Source organism: Xyrauchen texanus, chromosome 4 (assembly GCF_025860055.1).
Source record: "Xyrauchen texanus isolate HMW12.3.18 chromosome 4, RBS_HiC_50CHRs, whole genome shotgun sequence".
NCBI lineage: Eukaryota > Metazoa > Chordata > Actinopteri > Cypriniformes > Catostomidae > Xyrauchen > Xyrauchen texanus.
The window spans coordinates 17,564,933-17,587,881 of NC_068279.1; the positions used below are offsets into that span (position 1 = coordinate 17,564,933).

The 22,949-nt window shown below is 37.3% G+C and overlaps 1 protein-coding gene across 1 annotated transcript; it reads left to right on the forward strand.

Annotated features, from left to right (window-relative positions):
* Nucleotides 1-4,716: 4,716 nt before the first annotated feature.
* LOC127637363 (serine/threonine-protein kinase A-Raf-like) lies at nucleotides 4,717-22,927 on the forward strand. The gene is made up of 16 exons (XM_052118386.1): nucleotides 4,717-4,771; nucleotides 8,291-8,503; nucleotides 9,322-9,425; nucleotides 9,515-9,617; nucleotides 10,176-10,330; nucleotides 15,127-15,237; nucleotides 15,347-15,494; nucleotides 16,010-16,034; nucleotides 16,236-16,363; nucleotides 16,470-16,672; nucleotides 18,433-18,609; nucleotides 19,038-19,084; nucleotides 19,909-20,027; nucleotides 20,193-20,324; nucleotides 20,403-20,537; nucleotides 22,784-22,927. The coding sequence occupies exons 2-16, from the start codon at nucleotides 8,396-8,398 to the stop codon at nucleotides 22,922-22,924; spliced, it is 1,836 nt and encodes a 611-aa protein (XP_051974346.1). The 5' UTR covers nucleotides 4,717-4,771; nucleotides 8,291-8,395; the 3' UTR covers nucleotides 22,925-22,927.
* The last annotated feature ends 22 nt before the right edge of the window (nucleotides 22,928-22,949 follow it).

Here is a 22,949-nt window from a genome sequence, read left to right on the forward strand (position 1 = left end):
ATGGCGCATTCAAGTCAAATCAGAATGATCTTATTTATGGGATGAGTGTAAATGAAGACCACAGCCCATAAAATCTGGAACATTGAAAGGGGGAGTTGATTCATAGTGGGGCTCTTTTCATTTGGGCCAATAAGCAACCAGAACACCCTGGCAACTGCAGAGCAATGTGCAGAAACACAGTTAAACAACTTTACAACAGCATAGCAACAACCTGACAACCACATATAACACCACATAAACGGCAGAGCAATGTGCAAAAAAAACCACACAAAACAACTTAGCAATAGCAACGACCTAGCGACCACATACTGTAACTAAAACACAGCAGATCACCTCGAGAACTGCATAGCATGCCCTAGCAACCATCCAGAAAACGCTAGTAAGCGCATTCTGCAGCATAAATATATGCTACAAAGCAAATATAACACTTTAGTAACCACCAGAAAACTAGTTTTCCTTAGACAAAGACCATTCACATCTATGGAAGCCGGTTCCACAGTTTTAATAAAAAAATCTATAAGTCTAAACGCAGCTTTTAATAAAATAAATCTAAAAGTCTATATTATGAGATATTAATATCTCTTTGGATAAAAGCGTCTGCCAAATTAATAATTAGTACATTTTATAATGACTTAGTATCTCGTAATGAGAAACTTTCTCATAATAATTACTTAGTATCTCATAATAACCAGGGATGCACCGAAATTTCGGTTGCCGAAAATATTCGGCCGAAAAAGGCACTTTCGGTTTTTGGCCGAAAGAGAAGAAGCCGAAAATATGAGCCGCAAATATATACCTCCTCGCCCCGCCCCCAGTGCTCAGATTTCACTCTGGATCGATCTATCACAGCGCTACCCAACAAAGGCCGATCACGTCAGCGGTGTGGAAATTCTTCAAAGTTTCTTATAAGGACATCAAATTTGCGATCTGCAGTGTTTGCTCAGCAGAAATTTCAAGAGGGGGTCCGGTGCCGAAGAACTTTCGACAGGTTTGATATACCACCTAAAAACACGACATACATGAATATACAGAGTCCAGCAAGAGATTCTTCAGGAAAGTGCCCCGTGATCCACAGCAGTGCCACAACTAGCGCAGCTACACCACAACTTGAGACGTATCTAGCTGAACTACCCATTGCCAGAAGCGACAATCCCCTTGACTACTGGCGCATCAACAAAGACCGCTTTCCTTTGCTTGCGCGGATTGCACACAGGTATATATCTGCCCCAAGCACCAGCACAGAGAGTGAGAGACTGTTCAGTGCAGAATCTCATGTTCTTGATGAGCTTTCTGACAGGAGAGACTGTCAGAAAGTTTAGCAACTTTTGTTCTTGAAGAGAAACCTGTCACTTGTACTTAAATAGAAAGCGGTCCAATATGATAGGGGCTATGTATAGCAATTACATTAAAATTTGTGTAGCCCTGCAACACTTGTTCTTCACTTGAGGCTACATCTGTTTACAGTTTGAGGTTGGATTTAGTTCTGTTACTGCTGTCATGCACTGTTGTTTTGCACAATAATTTTCACTTAAAGTAGACATTGGTTTACATAAACAGAATAGAGGCCCTCTGCCATTCTGTGTTTTGCCTGTTGTTTTAATTAAAAAGACTTGCATATTTACACTTTTTGAAAGATGCTAGCCTTTTGAAAGATGTTAGCTAAGTTAATTGCTTGAATTGTTTTTTTTTTTTTTTTTTGCATATAATAGTTTTCTAAAACTTTACATTATTTGGATGATTGTTAATAAAATCTGTACCATTTGATTGTTACAGAACTGAATGAAGAATAAAATTTAATATTGTTTTAATATATTTTCTGTCCAGTTTTGTTGTGTTACTTTCAATAAAAGTCTGATTATTTTATTGGTTTGTAGTTTTTCAATTCAGATTCATTAAATTCATGAAATTAATGAAAAAGTATAATATTAATACAACTATACACAAAAAAAAAAAAATTTTTTTAATAGGTAAAAAAAAAGTCATGCTGCCTTTATGTGCTTTTTGGAGCTTCAAAGTTCTGGACACCATTCACATGCATTGGATGGGCCTACAGAGCTGAGAGAATTTTCATTTTGTTTCAGCAGAAAAACGTTGCACATCTGGGATGGCATGAGGGTGAGTAAATAAATGAATGTACATTTTTGGGCAAACTATTCCTTCAATAAATATCTAAAAGGTTTGTTATTGCCTCTTTATTTGCAATAATAGATGGAGACTAAGCTCTCTTTAGGAAACTTTAAACACTGAATGTGGCGTTTTAAAGAGCTTAAAGTAAATGAAATTTCTGTGTAGGTTTCCAACATCCTTAATTATCTATTCCCTGTACCCAAAGAGGGTAGTAGACATGTTATTACATTCAAAATACAGATGACTTCATCTCTTTTAGGTGAGTTGTGATGTTAATTGCTAGTTTTTTAAGTGCCGTTGTTTTTTTTTTTTTTAAGTTACAGTTGAAGTCAGAAGTTTACATACACTTAGGTTGAAGTCATTAAAACTCATTTTTTTTATCAATGCCACAGATTTAATTTTAGCAAACTATAGTTTTGGCAAGTCATTTATGACATCTTCTTTGTGCTTTAAGTTTTCCCACAATTGATTACAGACAGATTATTTCACTTTTAATTGACTATATCACAATTCCAGAATGTCAGAAATGTACATGCATGTTAACTGTGCCTTTAAGCAAGTTGTAAAATTCCAGAAAATTAAGTTAAGCCTTTAGACAATTAGCAAGTTAGCTTCTGAAAGGAGGTGTACTGAATTGGAGGTTTACCTGTGGATGTATTTTAAGGCCTACCTTCAAACTCAGTGCCTCTGCTTGTGACATCATGGGGAAATCAAAAGAAATCAGCCAAGACCTAAGAAAAAACATTGTGGACCTCCACAAATTTGGTTCATCCTTGGGAGAAATTTCCAAATGCCTGGAGGTACCACGTTCATCTGTACAAACAATAGTACGCAAGTATAAAGGTCATGGGACCACGCAGCCTTCATACCGCTCAGGAAGGAGATGGTTTCTGTCTCCTAGGGATGAACATTGTTTGGTGCAAAAAGTGCAAATCATTCAGAACAACAGCAAAGGACCTTTTGAAGATGCTGGAGGAAACGGATAGACAAGTATCTATATCCACAGTAAAACAAGTCCTATATCAACATAACCTGAAAGGTTGCTCAGCAAGGAAAAAGCCACTGCTCCAAACCGCCAGACTACAGTTTGTAAGTGCACATGGGGAAAAAGATCTTACTTTTTGGAAAAATGTCCTCTGGTCTATTGAAAAAAAATTGAACTGTTTGGCCATAATAACCATTGTTATGTTTGGAGGAAAAAGGGTGAGGCTTGCAAACCACACCATCCCAACCGTGAAGCATGGGGGTGGCAGTATCATGTTGTGGGGATAATTTGCTGCAGGAGGGACTGGTGCACTTCACAAAATAGATGACATCATAAGGAAGGAAAATAATGTGGATATATTGAAGCAACATCTCAAGACATCACCCAGAAAGCTTGGTCACAAATGGGTCTTCTAAATGGACAATGACAAAGTTGTGGCTAAATGGCTTAAGGACAACAAAATCAAATTATTGGAGTGACCATCACAAAGCCCAGACCTCAGTCTGATAGAACATTTCTGGGCAGAACTGAAAAGCGTGTGCAAGCAATTCTATTTTTCACATTGGTTAGTATCTGTATAACACAGCCATACTATGTTTGTTTACATTTGGTCCAATATGTGCTGTAGAAAATCAATAAAAAAATTGTTAAACAAAAAGAAAATGAGAACACTGCTGATGTTGAATGGCAACACTACTGTTACACATGTACTGCCAAAAAGAGGAAATTCTTGAGTGTGGAGTAGCCAGAAGTACTTCCCAAAAATATGTATGGTCAATCCTCATGGACATTTCCAAATGAATTCCACCTACATAGTGGTCATCTTGTTTTTATTGTTGTTTTTTCTTCATTTAATTGTGACAGAAACATTTAGAAGCAAGGTGTGGAAATTGCTCTCTGCAGAGCGATATTATAATATTGTTTACAAATAAAGTATTTTGTACAGGAGTCACTAAACATAAAAAACATGCTTTACCATTTATATGTTTTGTATTTTTTCATTATGCTTTATCAATTGTGCCTTTGCAAGTACGTTTTCAAAGCAGTTTAGCTTTTTGCTTATTTTCTTTTATGGAACACAAAAGATGTTAGGCAGAGTGTTGGGGACTGACAGCCTGAGTCACCCTTCAGTTTCATTGCACCTTGTGTTCATGCAAAGAAAGTGAATGGTGACTGAGACACTCGATTCCTAATATCTCACATTGTTTGTGTGAGTTTGGAACAGTATAAGGGGGTTAAGTAAATGATGAACACATTTTTTGTGTGAACTATCCAAGACAGATAAATATATAAAACACACTGCTCACACATTTTGAGTTTCTACCGAGAATTGAGATTCCAATAAACATTTTTATTTTTTTACACCTATCGGGCAGGAACCTACTTTGAAATACGTATAAATAAAATGTAACAATCAATTAAAAAAAGATGTCTTCTCTGACAGTCATGTTTAATCCTTTGAAAAAAAATTAAGTCGTTACTCGCATCACACGCCCATTTTCTCGTCCCCTTGCTACAAAACGTCACATAAGGTAACAAATCAGCACCGTGATTCACAGAATCTGACCAATCAGAGTGTGAGATTTCGCTGTTCCGCTTTCCCTGAAATTCTTTGCTGATCCGACTTGAGACTGAGATAATTCAAGATGGTTGTCTCAGGTGAGTACATTATTTTGGAGCAAATATGTAAAGCGAGTCTCGCTAACGCGTAGAGTAGTTTGCACTGATATTAACCGCAGGTGTAAGTAACAGTAAGTTATAACGCTGAGAAATAGGATAAGGCGGGGCTTTCTACTTTTCTAAACAGTGGTTGGCCAGCATTAGCAACAGGGGCTAGTTAGCAGCTAGTCGTCTAATCTCTTTCCGTCTAAAGAAAACAGCATTCCCTTCTTCAGCACGAAAAATGTTACCTGACAGGACTTATGGATCTTTATGTAGACAGTATCTTATTACTCGAAAATGTACATTCATGAAAATGTTGACTAATATCATGATATATTGAGTGAACTAAAAGTTAATGGCCTGTGTTGCTTTAAAAGAGAAGATCACTCTTAGCTGAACCCTAGCCTGGAGGCTGTTGCACATTTCTTTGGTTACTCTATCTAGATGGGAGGTGTTTGTTTAAAACATCGGTATCATTTTCTCTCGCCTCCTGCGCTTGTGCCGCGTTACTAACGTGAATTACAGGGGTGTTAAAATTGCCTTTCCACTTGCATTTAAACAATGATTGACCATCATATCTAAGTGGGCGTGAAATGTATATTTGATTATTTATTACATTCTGCTTTACTTTAGTTGTACAGCACAAGACTGTATTTTAAGTTTGTATTATTTTAAATTTGCTTCCTTTATCTTGTAACCTTAAACCACAAGGAAAAAAAAGTCTGTATACTTCATTAAATGCCATAAAATGTGGAAGCTAAAAGACTTTTAATTAAAAGTTTGATGACCTTAAGGCTTAAATTACTGGTCTTTAATTAGGGACTGTAATGTAAAAATGGGATTGAATGACATCAGTATATTCCTTTATTTGGGATTTTATGGATCAACTGGGGATCATGTTAAAGGTGCACTCATTAAAAAAGAAATCCGATACACTTTTTGTCAAATTCTGCAAATATTTCCTAGTATTTGTACACAGCCCTTGCTCTGTAAATTGGACAAAAACTAAGTGGCTCAGACCTATTCACACAACACTACTCCAGCCAATCAGCAACAGGGAGTGGTTCTTGCGCATGAGCAGGATGGGGGTTGGGGGCAGAGCGAGAGGGAAATTAATTCGAAAAGTGATGGCAGGGGGCCTGGGTAGCTTAGCGAGTATTGACGGTGACTACCTCCCTTGGAGTCGCAAGTTCTAATACATGGAACTAATACATGGTAACTGTAACTAATAACATGGTAACTGTAACTAAACATGTAACTAATACATGGTGTGCTGAGTGACTCCAGCCAGGTCTCCAAAGCAACCAAATTGCTTTGGGGGGGGTGTTTGTTTTGGCAGTTGAATTCGATGTTTTGAGTTCGAATAACAACAGTGTTTCTCAGGAGTCGCGGCGTGCACACGAATAATTTGACTTGCAATGTCAGCAGTTTCGTTCAATGTGAATTGCCAAGGAGCCAAGAAAAGACATTTTACACATCGTAAAATATGGTGGTATCATTATTAACCTACTTTGTATGATCGATGTCTGTTCAAGTGAATTTGACACCGTTTAGGAGCAATTTTAACAGTTTCACAGGGTAACATGGTTGCCCATGTTAACCTGGGACATTGGTTTGAATGGGAACTGACGATTACCTTTGTCAGAGTAGTTAATCGCATGTGAAAGTCTTTTATTTGCAACATTAAAGCATCATAGGCTTATGCCTCAACAATAGGCCTATACTTTTATATTACTTTTATTATATAAAAAAACAAAAGCTTGAAAGTTGAATGTCATTTGTTTGACTACCCATGACCAAAAGATGATCTTTCAGAACAGTGCAATATAGGTAACGCTTTACAATAAGGTTACATTTGTTAACATTAGTTAACAACACCAGTTAACATGAACTAACTAAGGTTAACTAATACAACTTTTGATTAAAAAAATTAATTAGTACATGTTGAAATGAACTAAGATTATTAAATCGCCAATTTCCATTCAAACCAATGTCCCATGTTATGGGCAGCCATGTTACCCTGTGAAAAGGTTAAACTCACTCTTAAACTGTCAAATTTATTAGAACAGACATAGATGAAAAAACTGTTTAATAATGATACCAACATTTTTTTGAATGTGCAAAACATCTTTTCTTTACTCCTTGAAAATTCACATTAAACAAATCTGCTGAAAAGGCAAGTAAAATTATTTACATGCACGCACACATCCCCAGTTAACATAATCCGCAGTTGATTCATAACAGGTGCAGTTCCTTCAACATGTGTTTCATATTGGTTGTGCTAGTTTACCAGTACAGAAGCTGGTCCATGTGTTTATTTAGCCGCTTTTCGTTCCACTGATGTATGGTTTCTAGTTATCACCTTGCTTATTGGGAGTTCTAGCAAAGTATCTAAGTTATGTACTCAGCTTGGTGGTGGATTGTGGCTGTTATGTTTTGCCATAGCCATTTTCTAAATATATCTATAAAGTTTGCAAAATGTCTGAATTTGTCAGGTACACTACTCGCACCTATAGCCTCCTTCGTATCCGCCCTGTCTCTGTGTGTGTTTGTGTGCTTCTCTTGTACAAGAATTGCTTCTGTGCTTTGGAACCTTGAGAAACAGTTACTTTATTAAGGGAGTAATTATGCAAAACAAGTGAACACATGTGCTAAGACCTTCAAAAAAAATTCTGAACCAGCATATAACAATTCATATCCTAGATAATCTTTCATCTCAGCAAGCAACAACAAATTGAAGATAAAATATGCAATGTTTAATTAAAATAGGGGGGCCTGGGTAGCTCAGCGAGTATTGACGCTGACTACCACCCCTGGATTCGTGAGTGACACCAGCCAGGCCTCCTAAGCAATAAAATTGATCCAGTTGCTAGGGAGGGTAGAGTCACATGGTGTAAACTCCTCATGGTCACGATAAGTGGTTCTCGCTTTCAATGGGGCATGTGGTAATTTGTGCGTGGATTGCGTAGAGTAACACGAGGCTCCACATGCGGAGTCTCGCTCAACAAGCCACGAGATAAAATGCGCAGATTAACTGAGACTTGTCGTCGCCACCCAGATTGAGGTGAGTAACCATGCCACCATGAGGACCTACTAAAGTAGAGGGAATTGGGCATTCCAAATTGGGAGAAAAGGGATAAAATATAAATAAATAAAAATTCAAATAGATTCATCATCAGCCAGCTTTATTTCTTGTGCTCTAAGAGATTAGATCTGTCTGACATACAGTGGGGTCCAAAAGCTTGAGACTGCTAGTGAAAATGCTTCTGTTTTGCAAACCTTCTCATCACATATGATGTTATCAGCATTGTAATTAGTTGAAAGCATGATTTTAGTTTATTCCATGGCATTATGATTAATTTATGACATTTCTCTCTTGTCATTTATTTAGAAAAAAAAAAACTTTCAGTCTATTTCCAGGTTTAAATGGAAAAAAAAAAATCGCATATTTTTATTGAGGTTACAAATTAGGGTTTGAAGCTCTCTTTGTCCCTAATGTACTATTTGTCATACCAGGCTCCAGGTGAGGGCTTCTTCCTGTTTTGCCCTGGTGTGTGAAACTTTCTTGCAGCTGACTGGGTCTCAGTGCTGCCAGTCCTTTACTGTCCCTACAGAGACATCATGTCCTCTACCTCCTCCTGTTCCTCCTCGGGGGAAACCAGCCCGGATGATATGCCCCGAGGTGGGGGCACCATCCGTGTCTACCTCCCCAACAAGCAGAGAACGGTGGTGAGGGTTCCATTAACAAACACTCATTCAGTGTCTCATTCATTGGAGCCTGTTATGCAATGTTTGAAATGTCTACAAACTCCTTAGGCTGCTTTTCATTTTATTCTTCTAAAAGTTTTGAACAGCTCCTATTTAAATGTGCACTCTGTCATTTTTTTTGCTTATCAAAGTTTTACTCTAAGAAATAAATAGTATTTTTGAAAATTCTGTCTTAAAATCAGATGAAGACTTTAGTCATAATTGTCTTCTAACAAAAAGCTTTTTTTTTATTCTACATGGAAATGGGTGTACCCTCATGGCCATGGGCACTGCCATGTTTAGATCACATGACTTGGCAGCACTTTATTTAGGTAATCCTGTTAAAGAGTGCAACAATGCCTGCTCCCAAGCAGTTACCCATTTAATATATATTTTATCTTCGATTATTTATTTGATCGAATAAATTATACAATGTTTTTTCCTGTATTTTTATTAAAATGTTATATATATATATATATAAGAATTATAAAGGGGATAAGTATTTTGCTTAATTTACTGAATTTAAGATGCTATACTTGCACAAAACATTGAATAAAAACATTATTGTTTTATTATTTTTATTTTTTTAATGGCATCGATAATCAAAAACACTGGCTTTTGCATGATAATGTTTCCACAATGACAGTCAGTATCAAGTCAAAGAATGCCATCGTATTGTCCAAACAAAAAAACTTCTAATTGCACCTTTCAAACGATTTGTCATGACCTGTATGTAATGATTTGTCTTTGTGTACTTGTCTTTTTATGAGTGACTGTTGATACCACTATCATGTGTTCAGGTAAACGTTCGGCCTGGGCAGACTGTCTACGACAGTCTAGACAAAGCTCTGAAAGTCAGAGGCTTGAGCCAGGATTGCTGTGCTGTCTTTCGCCTTCTTGAAGGGTAAGTGACTCCCAAATGAGACCATCAACCAAGGTCACAAAACGTAAGGACAGTTTGATGCTTACAGTAGTTTTTGTTTTTTTGTCCAGCCGTAAAAGGCTTACGGAATGGAACACTGACATCACACCCCTTGTAGGGGAGGAGCTTCTGGTAGAAGTGCTGGATGATGTTCCCCTTACCATGCACAACTTCGTAAGTGTACTTGCGCAACAAAATCACAGTCTGCATGTGGGAAACTCAGTTCTCATTTGAGGGCCTCTTTAGATTTTCTTTGGAACTGTGCATATACTGGAAAATATGTAAAGTTAATGCAGCAGGTAATCCGTGTATATGATATCTGTGGTAGGTGGGTGTGGGAATACTTTCATGTACAATTGACATTTAATTGTTAAAATTATATCTTTTGGAGCTTTGAGTTAAAGGGATAATTCACCCAAAATAATATCAGTTCTGTCATTTACTGACTCTTATGTTGTTCCAAACCTGTGTGACTGTTTGGTGTATCACAAAAGGAGAATCTCAATGAGACCCTCAGCCACCATTCACTTTCTTTTTGTGAAAAAAGATGCTGTGAATAATGACAGAAACTAACATACTGTCTTACATCCTTTTGTGTTCCACGGAAGAAAATCAGCCAAACAGGTCTGAAACTAAATAAGGATGAACTACTTTCAGTAGTTCTCCATTTAACAATAATATACAATGTGCCAATCAGCATCACCCTTAAATGATATGTTCTTGTTTTGACAGGTTCGCAAAACATTCTTCAAGTTAGCATACTGTGACTTTTGCCACAAGTTCTTGTTCAACGGTTTCAGGTGTCAGACATGTGGGTATAAATTCCACCAGCACTGCAGCAGTAAAGTACCTACTGTATGTGTGGACATGGATACCATAACAAAACGGTGTGTGTTTCAAAAATATGCATGTGAGATCTTGCATTAAAGGTGCACTCAGTAATATTAAAAAAGTTTTACTCTTAAATTAATTGTAAATTAGAAACATTAGTATAACAGGGTACCCATGGGTCCATAGTCTTACATTTACTTTTTAAAATGTAAGGCCATAAAAAGTCTTAAATAAATTACAAGAAGTCTTAAATTTTGTTTGCTGAGGTCTTATATTTTGGGGCGTGAATGGAGACGCTTAAAACAGCAGACTCTGGGGGGCCTGGGTAGCTCAGTAAGTAAAGATGCTGACTACCACACCTAGTGTCGCAAGATCGAATATAGGGCATGCTGAGTGACCCCAGTCAGGCTTCCTAAGCAACCAATTGGCCCGATTACTAGGGTGGGTAGAATCAAGTTCGGTTAACCTCCTCATGGTCATTATAATGCGGTTCTCGCTCTCGGAGGTGCACGTGGTGAGTTGTGCGTGGATGCCGTGGAGAACAGTGTAAAGCCTCCACGCGCTATGTCCACACGGTAATGCGCTCAACAAGCCACGTGATTAGATGCACGGATTGACTGTCTCAGACGCGGAGGCAACTGAGATTCGTCCTTTGCCACCCTGATTGAGGTGAGTCACTATGCCACCACGAGGACATAGAGTGCATTTTGAATTGGGCATGCCAAATTGGGGAGGAAATAACCCTGCAGAATCTGAGACATAATCATCTCTCTCTCTCTTGTGCATCCAGTATTTAGCAGCTGACACTAAACTCAAGTGACCATGGGCAGGGAAGAGCATTTTTTACTGAATTTACAATGTTACACATGTACAGTGCATCCGGAAAGTATTCACAGCACTTCACTTTTTCCCAAAAATTTTATGTTACAGCCTTATTCCAAAATTTATTAAATTCATTATTTTAAAGAAGTTTGTTTGAAATCTTTGATTATTAAAAAAAATAAAAATAAATCACATGTACATAAGTATTCACAGCCTTACATTGTTGAAGCACTTTTGGCAATTACAGTAAGATGCTACAAGCTTGGCACACCTAGTTTTGGGCAGTTTCTCCCATTCTTCTTTGCAGGACCTCTCAAGCTCCATCAGGTTGGATGGGGAGTGTTGGTGCACAGCCATTTTCAGATCTCTCCAGAGAAGTTCAATCGGATTCAAATCTGGGCTCTGGCTGGGCCACTCAAGGTGATGAGCTGTGCCTGGTTTCCTCCAGACATGATGCATGCCATTCAGGCCAAAGAGTTCAATCTATGTTTCATCAGACCAGAGAATTTTGTTTCTCATGGTCTGAGAGTCCTTCAGGTACCTTTTGGCAAACTCCAGGCGGGCTGTCATGTGCCTTTTACTGAGTGGCTTCCGTCTGGCCTGATTGGTGGAATGCTGCAGAGATGGTTTTTCTTCTAGAAGGTACTCCTCTCTCCACAGAGAAATGCTGGAGCTCTGTCAGAATGACCATCGGGTTCTTGGTCACCTCCTTGACTAAGGCCCTTCTCCCCCGATCACTCAGTTTGGCCAGGTGGCCAAAGAGTCCTGGTGGTTTTAAACTTCTTCCATTTACGGATGGAGGCTACTGTGCTCATTGGGACCTTCAATGCTGCAGAAATTTTTCTGTACCCTTCCCCAGATCTGTGCCTCAATACAATCCTGTCTCAGAGATCTACAGACAATTCCTAGGACTTCATGGCTTGGTTTATGCTCTGACATGCACTGTTAACTGTGGGACCTTATATAGACAGGTGTGTGCCTTTTTCAAATCATGTCCAATCAACTGAATTTACCACAGGTGGACTCCAATCAAGTTGTAGAAACATCTCAAGGATGATCAGTGAAAACAGGATGTACCTGAGCTCAATTTTGAGTGCCATGGCAAAGGCTGTGAATACTTATGTACATGTGATTTTTATACGTTTGCAAAGATTTCAAACAAACTTCTTTCACATTGTCATTATGGGGTATTGTTTGTAGAATTGAGGAAAATAATGAATTTAATCCATTTTGAAATAAGGCTGTAACATAAAATATTTGGGGAAAAGTGAGGTGCCGTGAATACTTTCCAGATGCACTGTATAAACCTTCATAAATCTGTTAATCAGAAATGCGAATGGCATTATTCTGCGTCTCTGTAAGCGAGCTATGTGTTGCAACATCAACAATGCGTCAAAGTTGCAATTTGCAAGAGCACAAGGTTGGAGCGGTCCTTTGGCACCTTTCAAATCGTGGTGCTGCCTTATTTTACATTACATTTGATAATAATTTTAAAGCTAGCAGAACTACTCAGCTGCAGAGTTACACCTGTTGTATCCCTCTTCCCCATCTCTCTAGATCTGACATATACAGGTATTTTCTCTTCCATCTGAATAATCAATTTAAAAAAGCAATTATAATATACATAACATTAATAATATACATAATATAAAAATATATCACATATTTAATATTTAGTATATAATCTGTTTTCAATATACATCATAACTAATTATGCAGCACAGTTCTCTTTCATAATTTAATCTGTTAACATTTTCAATATATATTGTCAACTTTATACTGCCATTTTTAAGGTTATTGATGAGTTATATACTTTTACTTGAGATATTTCACACAAAAATTATAATTGTCATCACTTACATTCATGCTGTTACAAACCTGTATGACTTTATTATTTCAGTGGATATCAAAAGGAGATATGAGGGAGTTTCAGTCACCAATTACTTTCTTTGAATGAAAAGCAAGATGCATAACAGTGAATGGTGACTGAGACTAATAATTTTGCTTAACCTCTCCTTTTTCGTTCCACGGCAGAGAAAAATTCCAGTGATGATGGAAATTTCATTTTTAAATGAACTGCCATTTTGAAAAATATATAAATGTTTTTCAGCACATACTAGACATTATTCACCTCAGTGCTACATTTAACATTTTGACGAGAATGACAAAGAGGCTGTGAGCTATAGATGTACATTCTCTTCAATAGGCTGTACTGCAGTTTAAATGTTTATGGATAATTCTGCAGACAAAACATTGGAAAAATATATTTTTTAGGACACTCCGTAAACAATCTCTACTGCTTTATTTATCTACTGCATGTCATTGAAGAGATGGTAAGTCTATCCCTCAAAGCCTCATTTCCATTCCCATTAAAAATCAAACATGGCACTACTGTGAATAAGGTCTATTGACCAATCCTCTTGTTTACCAATATGTCAGCACATGCACAGTAAGTGGTGGCAGAAAGCCCGCTGACTGTTGTGTTAAATTTGACCGATTAGATGATTAAATGAAAGTATGTCACAAAACCATCATAAATAAACATATTCTTATAATCAAACAAGTTAATAACAAACATGTAATCATGTTTGCTATAATTGTTTGCTGCAAAGTTGTGAGTTAAAATAATCTCCCTAGTCCAGTCAGCTCTGTTGAACCAATGGCCGCCTGCAGGATTTCATCTGCATGTACACACAGAAATATGCCTTGTACAATCTTCTATCTAGTGGAGTCCAGTGGCATGCTCCCCCATGATAATGTTTTTATGCAAAACAACACCAAAGCATTCAATTCTGGTGAATTTGAGAGGATTTATTTATTTTTTTTAGTAACTATTGGCTAAAGCATTTCTTCCAGTAACCGTTCAGAACAGACGTGCTCTCGTGCTAAAAAAGCAAAACGCACCACAATGATTAGAGCAGAACGCAGGTGTCTCAAGAATGTTTACATAGAAAATTATTGAAAAACTACGCGAGCGGACATAATACGTTCAGTTTGAACAGCCCCTTGTTCACATGGCACAGCACTAGAAGTTACCTCAAAGTTACCTCTCAAGAAGACAGCATTTTTTGGTAAATTTCCACTGTATTGAGCGCTGCTTGTTCTGTGTTTGTAAATATCCCGATACTTTTTACTGTGTGAGAAACTGCTCCAAATGATTTGGTGAGAGAGTGCTCCGAACTAAGTGGTCAACGAGAGCCCTTGGAATCATTTTTCAACAGCATAATCCGTTAAAAGTACTTTTTACGGATGGTTTTTGCCACCTTCCTTTTTTGACATAAGTGGTGATGTTGCCAAAGCATTGGTCTATTGCCTTGCTGGAAAGAAAGTGACTAAAGAGAAGGGTCACAATATTGGCTACATTAGGTTACATGCATTCTTAATGAATTAATTTAGTTTTAATGTTGTATTAACTTATTTAAAAAAAAATATGCACCTTAAAATATAAAAAACATGTCCAGAGACCTCCAATTAGCCTCAGTGGTTTTGTATTTACCTGCTAATGATTTTTTTTATTGTGAAAGTAGTCTTAAATTTTTATTTTATTTGGTCTTAAAAAGACTTAAATTTTATTCCTTCGAACATGCAGAAACCCTGTATAAAATCATGGCCACTTACATGAGTTGAATACCTTAGTAAGACCTAAGACCGTAGAGTTTTATAAGTAACCTTATAAAATCTGTATTATTCTTCATGGGGGAGGGGTGCCATCATTGGGGCAGCCATTTTAGAATCACATGAAGAGCTGAATACTACTCTAGTCATCAGGGAGCCATCCCTACTCAGGGAGCCATCTTGTTATTGGATACATTCACTCTTGGATTAAATTAATCATGGCTGATTATGAATAGTGAATTTCTACAATGACATCTGTAACTGGAAACTATTGATTTTCAATGATGCCGCATCCACACCACTATATGTCACTGTAAATGCAAGATTACACAAACAAAAAGTTACTGAGTGCACCTTTAAGTGTGTGTGTGTTTGCCATCAATTATGTGACTGAATTGTTGTTTGTGTCTCTAAGGTGTGGTCCTAGTACCTGCACAGAAGACTACCCTCAAATACCCATTTTGATAATGTCGGATACCAATTCCATATCACAGAATGACCTTGGCTTAACATCAGATCCTCCTGGGTACATTTTAAATTCACTTTCAGAGAAATAAATGTTCTTTTTGTAACCCCAAGGATAAATCGGAGCCACTTGTTCTCATTATCATAATTCAAATGTTTTTTCATCTTAGAGGAGGCCTGCTGTCCCCTGGCTCTCCTTCCTTCTGTTTCCTTGTGCGGGGGGAGGATGGTCAATCTCTCCAGAGACATCGCTCCACCTCAACCCCAAACGTCCACATGGTCAGCACTCTGGATCCTGGAGCTGCTGGCCTCATGGAGGTTAGAGATGTGGCTAGAGATGCATCATGTCCAAACACATGACTCTTGTTTTGGTGTCTTTGATTTAGCAGGATCAGGGTTCCCACGGTCTTGGAAAACTGGAAATATTAGGGAATTTAAAAATGGTGATTTTTGAGGCCTGGAATTTGGACCTGGAAATTAATAACATCTCAAAAATCATGGTAATTTCTGTGAATAGAAATGTGTCTAGGAAATGTGTCTCTGTTTTAAATACTTCATCAGCTAGAGATAGCTCCTTGTTGGCGCAATCTCTCTCTTTTTTTTTTTTTGTTTTCTTATCCAGTAGTCACGAAGAACACAGGAACCCTACTGGCTATATCAAAATATTTAAGTATAATGCCCTCCATACAAGAGATGGTATTAGCTTGGTCATGAATACCAAAAGAGAAGAAACGTTAATTTGTAAAATATGACTTTGGAGGTTCTGAATGCCTCTTAATCACCTCTTCATCTTCACATTTATTTATTCATTTATTTGTTTCACTCTCATTCAGGAGCTATTAAAAATCAGCACAATGGGTGAGTGTTTTTCTTTTTGTTTATTTTTTTCCTCTTTGTTTAGCAATGGTTGGCCATCACTCATATGAGCACATATTAATTTTTTGCCCACATTGCACTATGCACATTGTTCCCTTGCCCATCACTTATTAGATTTACACATCTTCATGTGCAAGAGCCTTGTGTATGAAGTGGCCTTTAAATACCTACTGTTGTCCACAGGACCAGAGTCCTCTGCCAAGCCTTCCACTAGCCCACCTCACCTAGGATCTCCAGGAAGAAGACCCCCCAAATCCCCTTCTGAGCCCAAGGAACGAAAGCCATCATCATCTGATGATAAAAAGAAAGTGGTGTGTGCTTTTATTTGATGGAAATTTCAGATGATTCTGCTTGGAATATTAGAGGTTACTGGTGTTTGAATTGGCTGTTTTATTGAAATTTGTTGCTGGTTTTCAGCACCGTGGAGGTTACAGAGACTCCAGTTACTACTGGGAGGTGCACTCACGGGAGGTGAATATGTTAAAGAGGATTGGGGCAGGCTCATTTGGGACTGTCTTTAAAGGCAAGTGGCACGGGGATGTGGCTATCAAGATTCTTAAAGTGACAGAGCCCACACCAGAGCAGCTACAAGCCTTTAAAAATGAGATGCAGGTTTTACGGTGAGTAGCCGAACCTCCAGATGTTTGTTAATGGCACCAAAGCCTGTTGATGATAAAATATGTATATTGTAAAATAGTAAGTCATAGCATTAGTCAAGGATTCCATGTTCATGGAAAACCTGGCAATATTTTATTTGTGTTTTCCAGTGCTGGAAATTAATAACATTTAAAAGTGTGTATGTACTGTAACCCCTCCGAACAAAGATATATTTCAATTTCTATATGATTACTATTACAATTCAGGTGAAGATGACAAAATTGAAATTTATTAAACTTATACTTGATAAAAAAAATAGATTTCTTTTTCTTTTTAGAAAAATCTCTAAAATAAGAAATTGGGAAGCTTTGCTTAAATAAAGTGTTTCAAAAATGAGAACACCCTTAAATAAATTCAAATCGTGTGCAATTTTGTAGTATTTTGGAAGTCCTTTATAACTTTTAAATACTTATCTGACCCTTCTTGTCATGTCTATTCCATTCAACTTCTGGAAGATGACGTTCTTCAGCACTCTTGATGTTTAATGGAAAGTGATGGTCGAATTGCACCCCACAGGAACTCAAATAGGGTTACGGATGGGTGAAGTTCAGTTGATGTCAGAAGTTTACATACACCTTAGCCAAATACGTTTAAACTCAGTTTTTCCACAATTCCCGACATTTAATCGTAGAAAACATTCCCTGTTTTAGGTCAATTAGGATCAGTAATTTATTTTAATGATGTGAATTGGCAGAATAATGGCAGAGAGAATTATTTATTACAGCTTTTATTTCATTACATTCCCAGTGGGTCAGAAGTTTACATACACTTTGTTAGTATTTGGGAGCATTGCCTTTAAATTGTTTTACTTGGGGTCACACATTTTGGGTAGTCTTTCACAAGCTTCTCACAATAGGGTGCTGGAATTTCAGCCCATTCCTCCAGACAGAACTGCTGTAACGGAGTCAAGTTTGTAGGCCTTTTTGCTCGCACAAGCTTTTTCAGTTCTCCCCACAAATCAAATTGAGGTCAGGGTTTTGTGATGGCCACTCCAATATCTTGACTTTGGAGGTATGCTTGGGGTCATTGTCCATTTGGAAGACCCATTTTTGACTGATATTTAAGTTCCTGGCTGATAGATTTTATGCATTTCACTGCTGCTGATTAGATAATCACATGGATGATTGTTGGTGCCAGACTGGCTGGTTTGAATATTTCTGTAACTGCTGATCTCCTGGGATTTTCACACACAACAGTCTCTAGAATTTACTACGAATGGTGCCAAAAACAAAAAACCTCCAGTGAGGGGCAGTTCTGCAGATGGAAAAGCCTTGTTGATGAGAGAGGTCAACAGAGAATGGGCTGACTGGTTCGAACTAACAAATTGTATGGTAACTAGGATAACCTTTCTGTACAATTGTGCTGAGAAGAATAGCATCTAAGAATGCTATTCTGAAATGCGGGTTGGCACTCTTTTGGTGGCACGAGGGGGACCTACACAATATTAGGCAGGTGGTTTTAATGTTGTGGCTGATCCGTGTGTGTTTATGTATGTGAGTGTGTGTTATGCTCTGTTTTTAAGTATTTCATCAGCTAAATATTGGTTGCAAGCTATGGTGATGCCTGATTTGTGAGGGATTTGTTCTTTTGAGTCGATTCTTTTCAGTGAAATTTTATTCTTTTCACAATTTGGTCTAAATGGTTCATTAATGAATCTGTTTGAATTTAAATGATAAAATAATTCTTCCTGTTCAGCAAAACTAATTTTATACTTACTCCTCAGAAAAACACGTCACGTCAACATACTGCTGTTCATGGGCTTTATGACGAAGCCTAATTTTGCCATTATCACACAGTGGTGTGAAGGCAGCAGCCTGTATCGCCACCTACACGTTACCGAGACCAAGTTTGACACCATGCGGCGTATCGACGTTGCTCGCCAGACTGCACAGGGCATGGAGTAAGAATTTCAATACTTTTTCTCTTTATTGACAAATTGGTTATCTGGATCTCTTTTCTTCATGATGGCCCATTATTCTTGTAACAAATTTGCTGCACAAAGCAGCCAAGAAAAGTTATTTTAAAATGCATTACATGGGAAAATTCCAGATAAAGTACAGATATGCTCCACATATAATGGCCAACTAATATTATAACTTACCTTTGCCAAAGGGAGTTGCTCACAGACAAAGATAACACACTTAATTCCCTTTTTGTTTAGCTCTCAAGATACACTGGAAAGTAACATGCTCCCTTAGCTCAACTCCACTAATGATATGTGATTATACTTTCTATTAATAATGCTCGGAATGTAAAGAACATGAGTTTTCATCCAATTCCAGCAACTATGTTGTATAAATAATATGCTGCTTTTTTTGTCTTGAACAGTTATCTTCACGCCAAAAATATAATTCATCGGGACTTGAAATCTAATAGTATCCTTTCTTGCCTGTACTATGAGACCGATATTTTGCATGAACACCAGGCTAGAATAGCTGTTCTGCTCATTCTCTGCCAGCTGATAGCAGTATGAGTACGAGCAGTATGGCTGGTGGCATTGTCATGCTGGAGGATCATGTCAGGAACCCTGGGCATCTTTCTTTTGGTGTTTTCAGAGTCAGTAGAAAGGTCTCTGTAGTGTCATAAGTTTTTATAACTGTGACCTTAATTTCCTACCATCTGTAAGATGTTAGTGTCTTAATGACTGTTCCAGAGGTGCATGTTCATTAATTGTTTATGGTTCATTGAACAAGCATGGAAAACATTGTTTAAACTCTTTACAATTAAGATCCTTAAAGTTATTTGGATATTTTCTAAATTATCTTTAAAATATATATTTTTTTCCCCTGAATTTTTATAATTTTTTTTTTGCTGAGTTTAAATCCTCAATTTCATTGTTGATTGATTGACTCCTGTCTGTATTGGGATTATTTGGGGAAAATAGTTGGCTCATGTTTTTTTTTTTTTTGGACCAAAATATGCTTTGGAAGGATTTGGAATTGGTATATATTCTCCCAAGTCCCAACTTCTAATTGATTTGTTCTAGATCCACCGATGTATATTTTTGCATACGTTTTAGATCAAAATAATATGCAGTTGCTTGATGGTACTTAATTCTGCCAAGCTAGCTTGAGAGTCTCCACATCTCCTTACCTGGATTATACGGCATTCCTCTTACGATGATGCCCTAAATACTTAGTCTTATATTAAAACTTTTGAAAGCTGTGTTCTGGATATTACTTCTGAGCTCATTTGTCAGATATCTTCCTGCATGAAGGGTGGACGGTAAAGATCGGTGACTTTGGGCTAGCCACAGTGAAGTCTCGCTGGAGTGGCTCTCAGCAGGTTGAACAGCCCAGTGGCTCCATCCTGTGGATGGTAAGTAATCAGATAAGCTACCTGAGCACCCCATTTTTGACTATGAAACCTATACTGGGCAGTTTCTATGGTGGGTATTTGTTTAAGTAATTACCCTTCCGTTGCTGGGACAGTGTCAAGGCTGGATTTAACATGGTCACACAAAGCTCTGCTTTTGTTTGTCAGGCCCCTGAGGTGATCAGAATGCAGGACCATAACCCATACACCTTTCAGTCAGATGTATATGGCTATGGAGTGGTGCTTTATGAACTGATGTCTGGGACTTTGCCTTATACAAATATCAGCAACCGGGATCAGGTCAGACACATCTCTGCCATTTTTCAGCCACATATGATATAAATTTTGTTTTTTATTGAAGTTATTCTCCTCCTGCAGATTATTTTCATGGTGGGTCGTGGGTACTTGTCCCCAGACCTCAGTAAGCTGTATAGTAACTGCCCTAAATCAATGAAGAGGCTCATCATCGACTGTCTGAAATTCAAACGAGATGAACGGCCTCTCTTTCCACAGGTGAGATTTAGAGAGAGATTAAAAGAATTAGATAAGATGTTTTTTATGACCAAATCCAATATTGATTGTTTAATATTTAAGTGTCAAATTTAATCGATAGGCAGAAATGATTTTTAATTTCTGCTCTTTGACATGATGACTAAATAACAATAAAAACATTTATGTTTTAATAATAAAAACAATAAATATTATTTTTACAAGAAAAGTCAGTTATGACAATGGAATGTTTCTAAACAGTGATTTGGAATGAGATTTTGCCATTTATCAGTAGACATGATATTAAGGAACATATAAACAAATAAAGGGATAATTCACCCCAAAATTCTCTCTTGATTTACTCACACTCATGTCATCCCAGATGTGTATGACTTTGTTCTTCTGAACACAAATGAAGATTTTTAGAAGGATATTTCAGGTCTGTTGGTCCTTAAAATGCAAGTAAATGGTGACCAGAACTTTGATGCTCCAAAAATCACAAAGGCAGCATAAAAGTCATCTACACAACTCCTGTGGTTTAATCCATGTCTTCAGAAACGTTATGATAAGTGTGAGAGAAACCGATCAGTATTTAAGTCCTTTTTTTTTTTTTTTTTTTTTGCCAAAATATTTTTATTAAGATTTCCTTCATGTAAATACAATCACTATCTTGTTAATACAAATTTGTCTATGCGAACATAATGACTGCATTACATGAATTTAAACCCATTAAAAGGCAAGAATTAAGCAGGAAAAAAACTAATACAGTGAACACCGCTTCTCTCTTCAACATAGGTCATTAAGCATAAAAAATAAAAACATAGTATAACATATAATCTTATCTCAAAGTATACATTCTTCCACTTTTATTTAAAGTGAGATTTAAACTTAAGCTTAAATTGTGGAACTACAGGCTTGTTTCAAATGTCCAAAGAATCATCCATCAAATCTAAGTCCTTAAAGTCTATGAAAGGTCCACAAATCCTATCGAATAAATATTGTTTAGATTTCCTAATGTATGTTATTCTCTGTAGAGGGAGGCTGGACATCATCTGCTTTAACCACTGGGTGGCGCTGGGTCTGTTCACATTCTTCCAAGACAAGGCTATACATTTCTTTGCAGACAACAAACTTATATTTATAAAAGTACATTCAGTTTTGCTATAATCATGTTTGTCTGGGTATAAAGCGATTAAAAACAATTTTGGATCCAATACTATCTGTTTAGAGGTAATTTTTTCAATGAAATTTTTTACCTCCTCCCAGAAGATTTTTATTTGCCTGCATTCCCACATGCAATGTATTCGAGTCCCTCTAGAGCCACACTTTATGCATACATCCGGTACATTATTATTATATTTATTTAGTTGTACAGGTGTAATATATACGCGCATGAGCCATTTATATTGTAGCATTCTAAGATGGCTATTTATAGACATGGTATGGGTTTTAACACAAGCCCTTTCCCACTCCTGCTCTCCAAGCGATAATGACAGATCCTCATTCCATGACATAAGTTTATCCCTCGAATTCTCTGCTACAGTGGAGATCAATAGATTATAAAATTCAGAAATAATGCCTTTTCTCAATTTATTTTTAACCATCAACTTTTCCAGCGATGTAAGGAGAGGTTTACTTAGATTACTATGATTCACTTTCACAAAACTTCTCAACTGAATGTATTTAAAATAGTGTTTTTTATCAAGCTTAAATTTGGATTGTAACTCTTCAAAGGACATAAATATATCAGACTCTGATGAATTTAAGTCCTTTTTTACTATCAATCTCCACTTTTACTTTCACAATCATTCACATTTTGATTATGGTATAAAAATGACTTAAATATTGATCTGTTTCTCACCCACACCTGACATATTGCTTCTAAAGACATAAGATTAAACCACTGGTGTCATATGGAGTACATTTATGTGGCCTTTGTGATTTTTGGAGCATCAAAGGTCTGGTCACCATTCACATTTTAAGGACCACATTTCACATCTGGGATGGAATGAGGGTGAGTAAATGATGAGAGTGAACTCTTTCTTTCCATTTTGAGTGAAATATCCCTTTAAGTAGAAAGCGTAAATATTGTTTAAAAAATATCAGTCAAACCGATTATCTCTCTTGTAAGAATAAATTAGATGACATTTTCTCTGTATCTCAGTGAGAATGTAATCTCTCCATTTTGTAGTCATTTCAAGCAGAAAAATTGTTAAAGCAACAGCCTCTCATGTTTCATGCTTGCTTGTATATCCCCTGATGTTGCACAGATCTTGGTGGCCATCGAACAGGTCCAGGATTTTTTGCCAAAAATTGAACGGAGTGCCTCTGAGCCCTCTCTACACCGTGCTGTACACGCCGAGGATCTGAATCCACTTCTGCTTCATACCACACGCCTCATGCCTCTGTGAGACTCCTGGAGATGCTCCACTCTTT

Excerpts from the sequence above, each read along its gene's own strand:
- LOC127637363 (XM_052118386.1), top strand. The coding sequence starts at position 8,396 with ATGTCCTCTACCTCCTCCTGTTCCTCCTCGGGGGAAACCAGCCCGGAT. Across the intron at positions 20,325-20,402 it reads ATATCAGCAACCGGGATCAG|ATTATTTTCATGGTGGGTCG; the intron begins GTCAGACACATC and ends CTCCTCCTGCAG. Across the intron at positions 20,538-22,783 it reads AACGGCCTCTCTTTCCACAG|ATCTTGGTGGCCATCGAACA; the intron begins GTGAGATTTAGA and ends GATGTTGCACAG.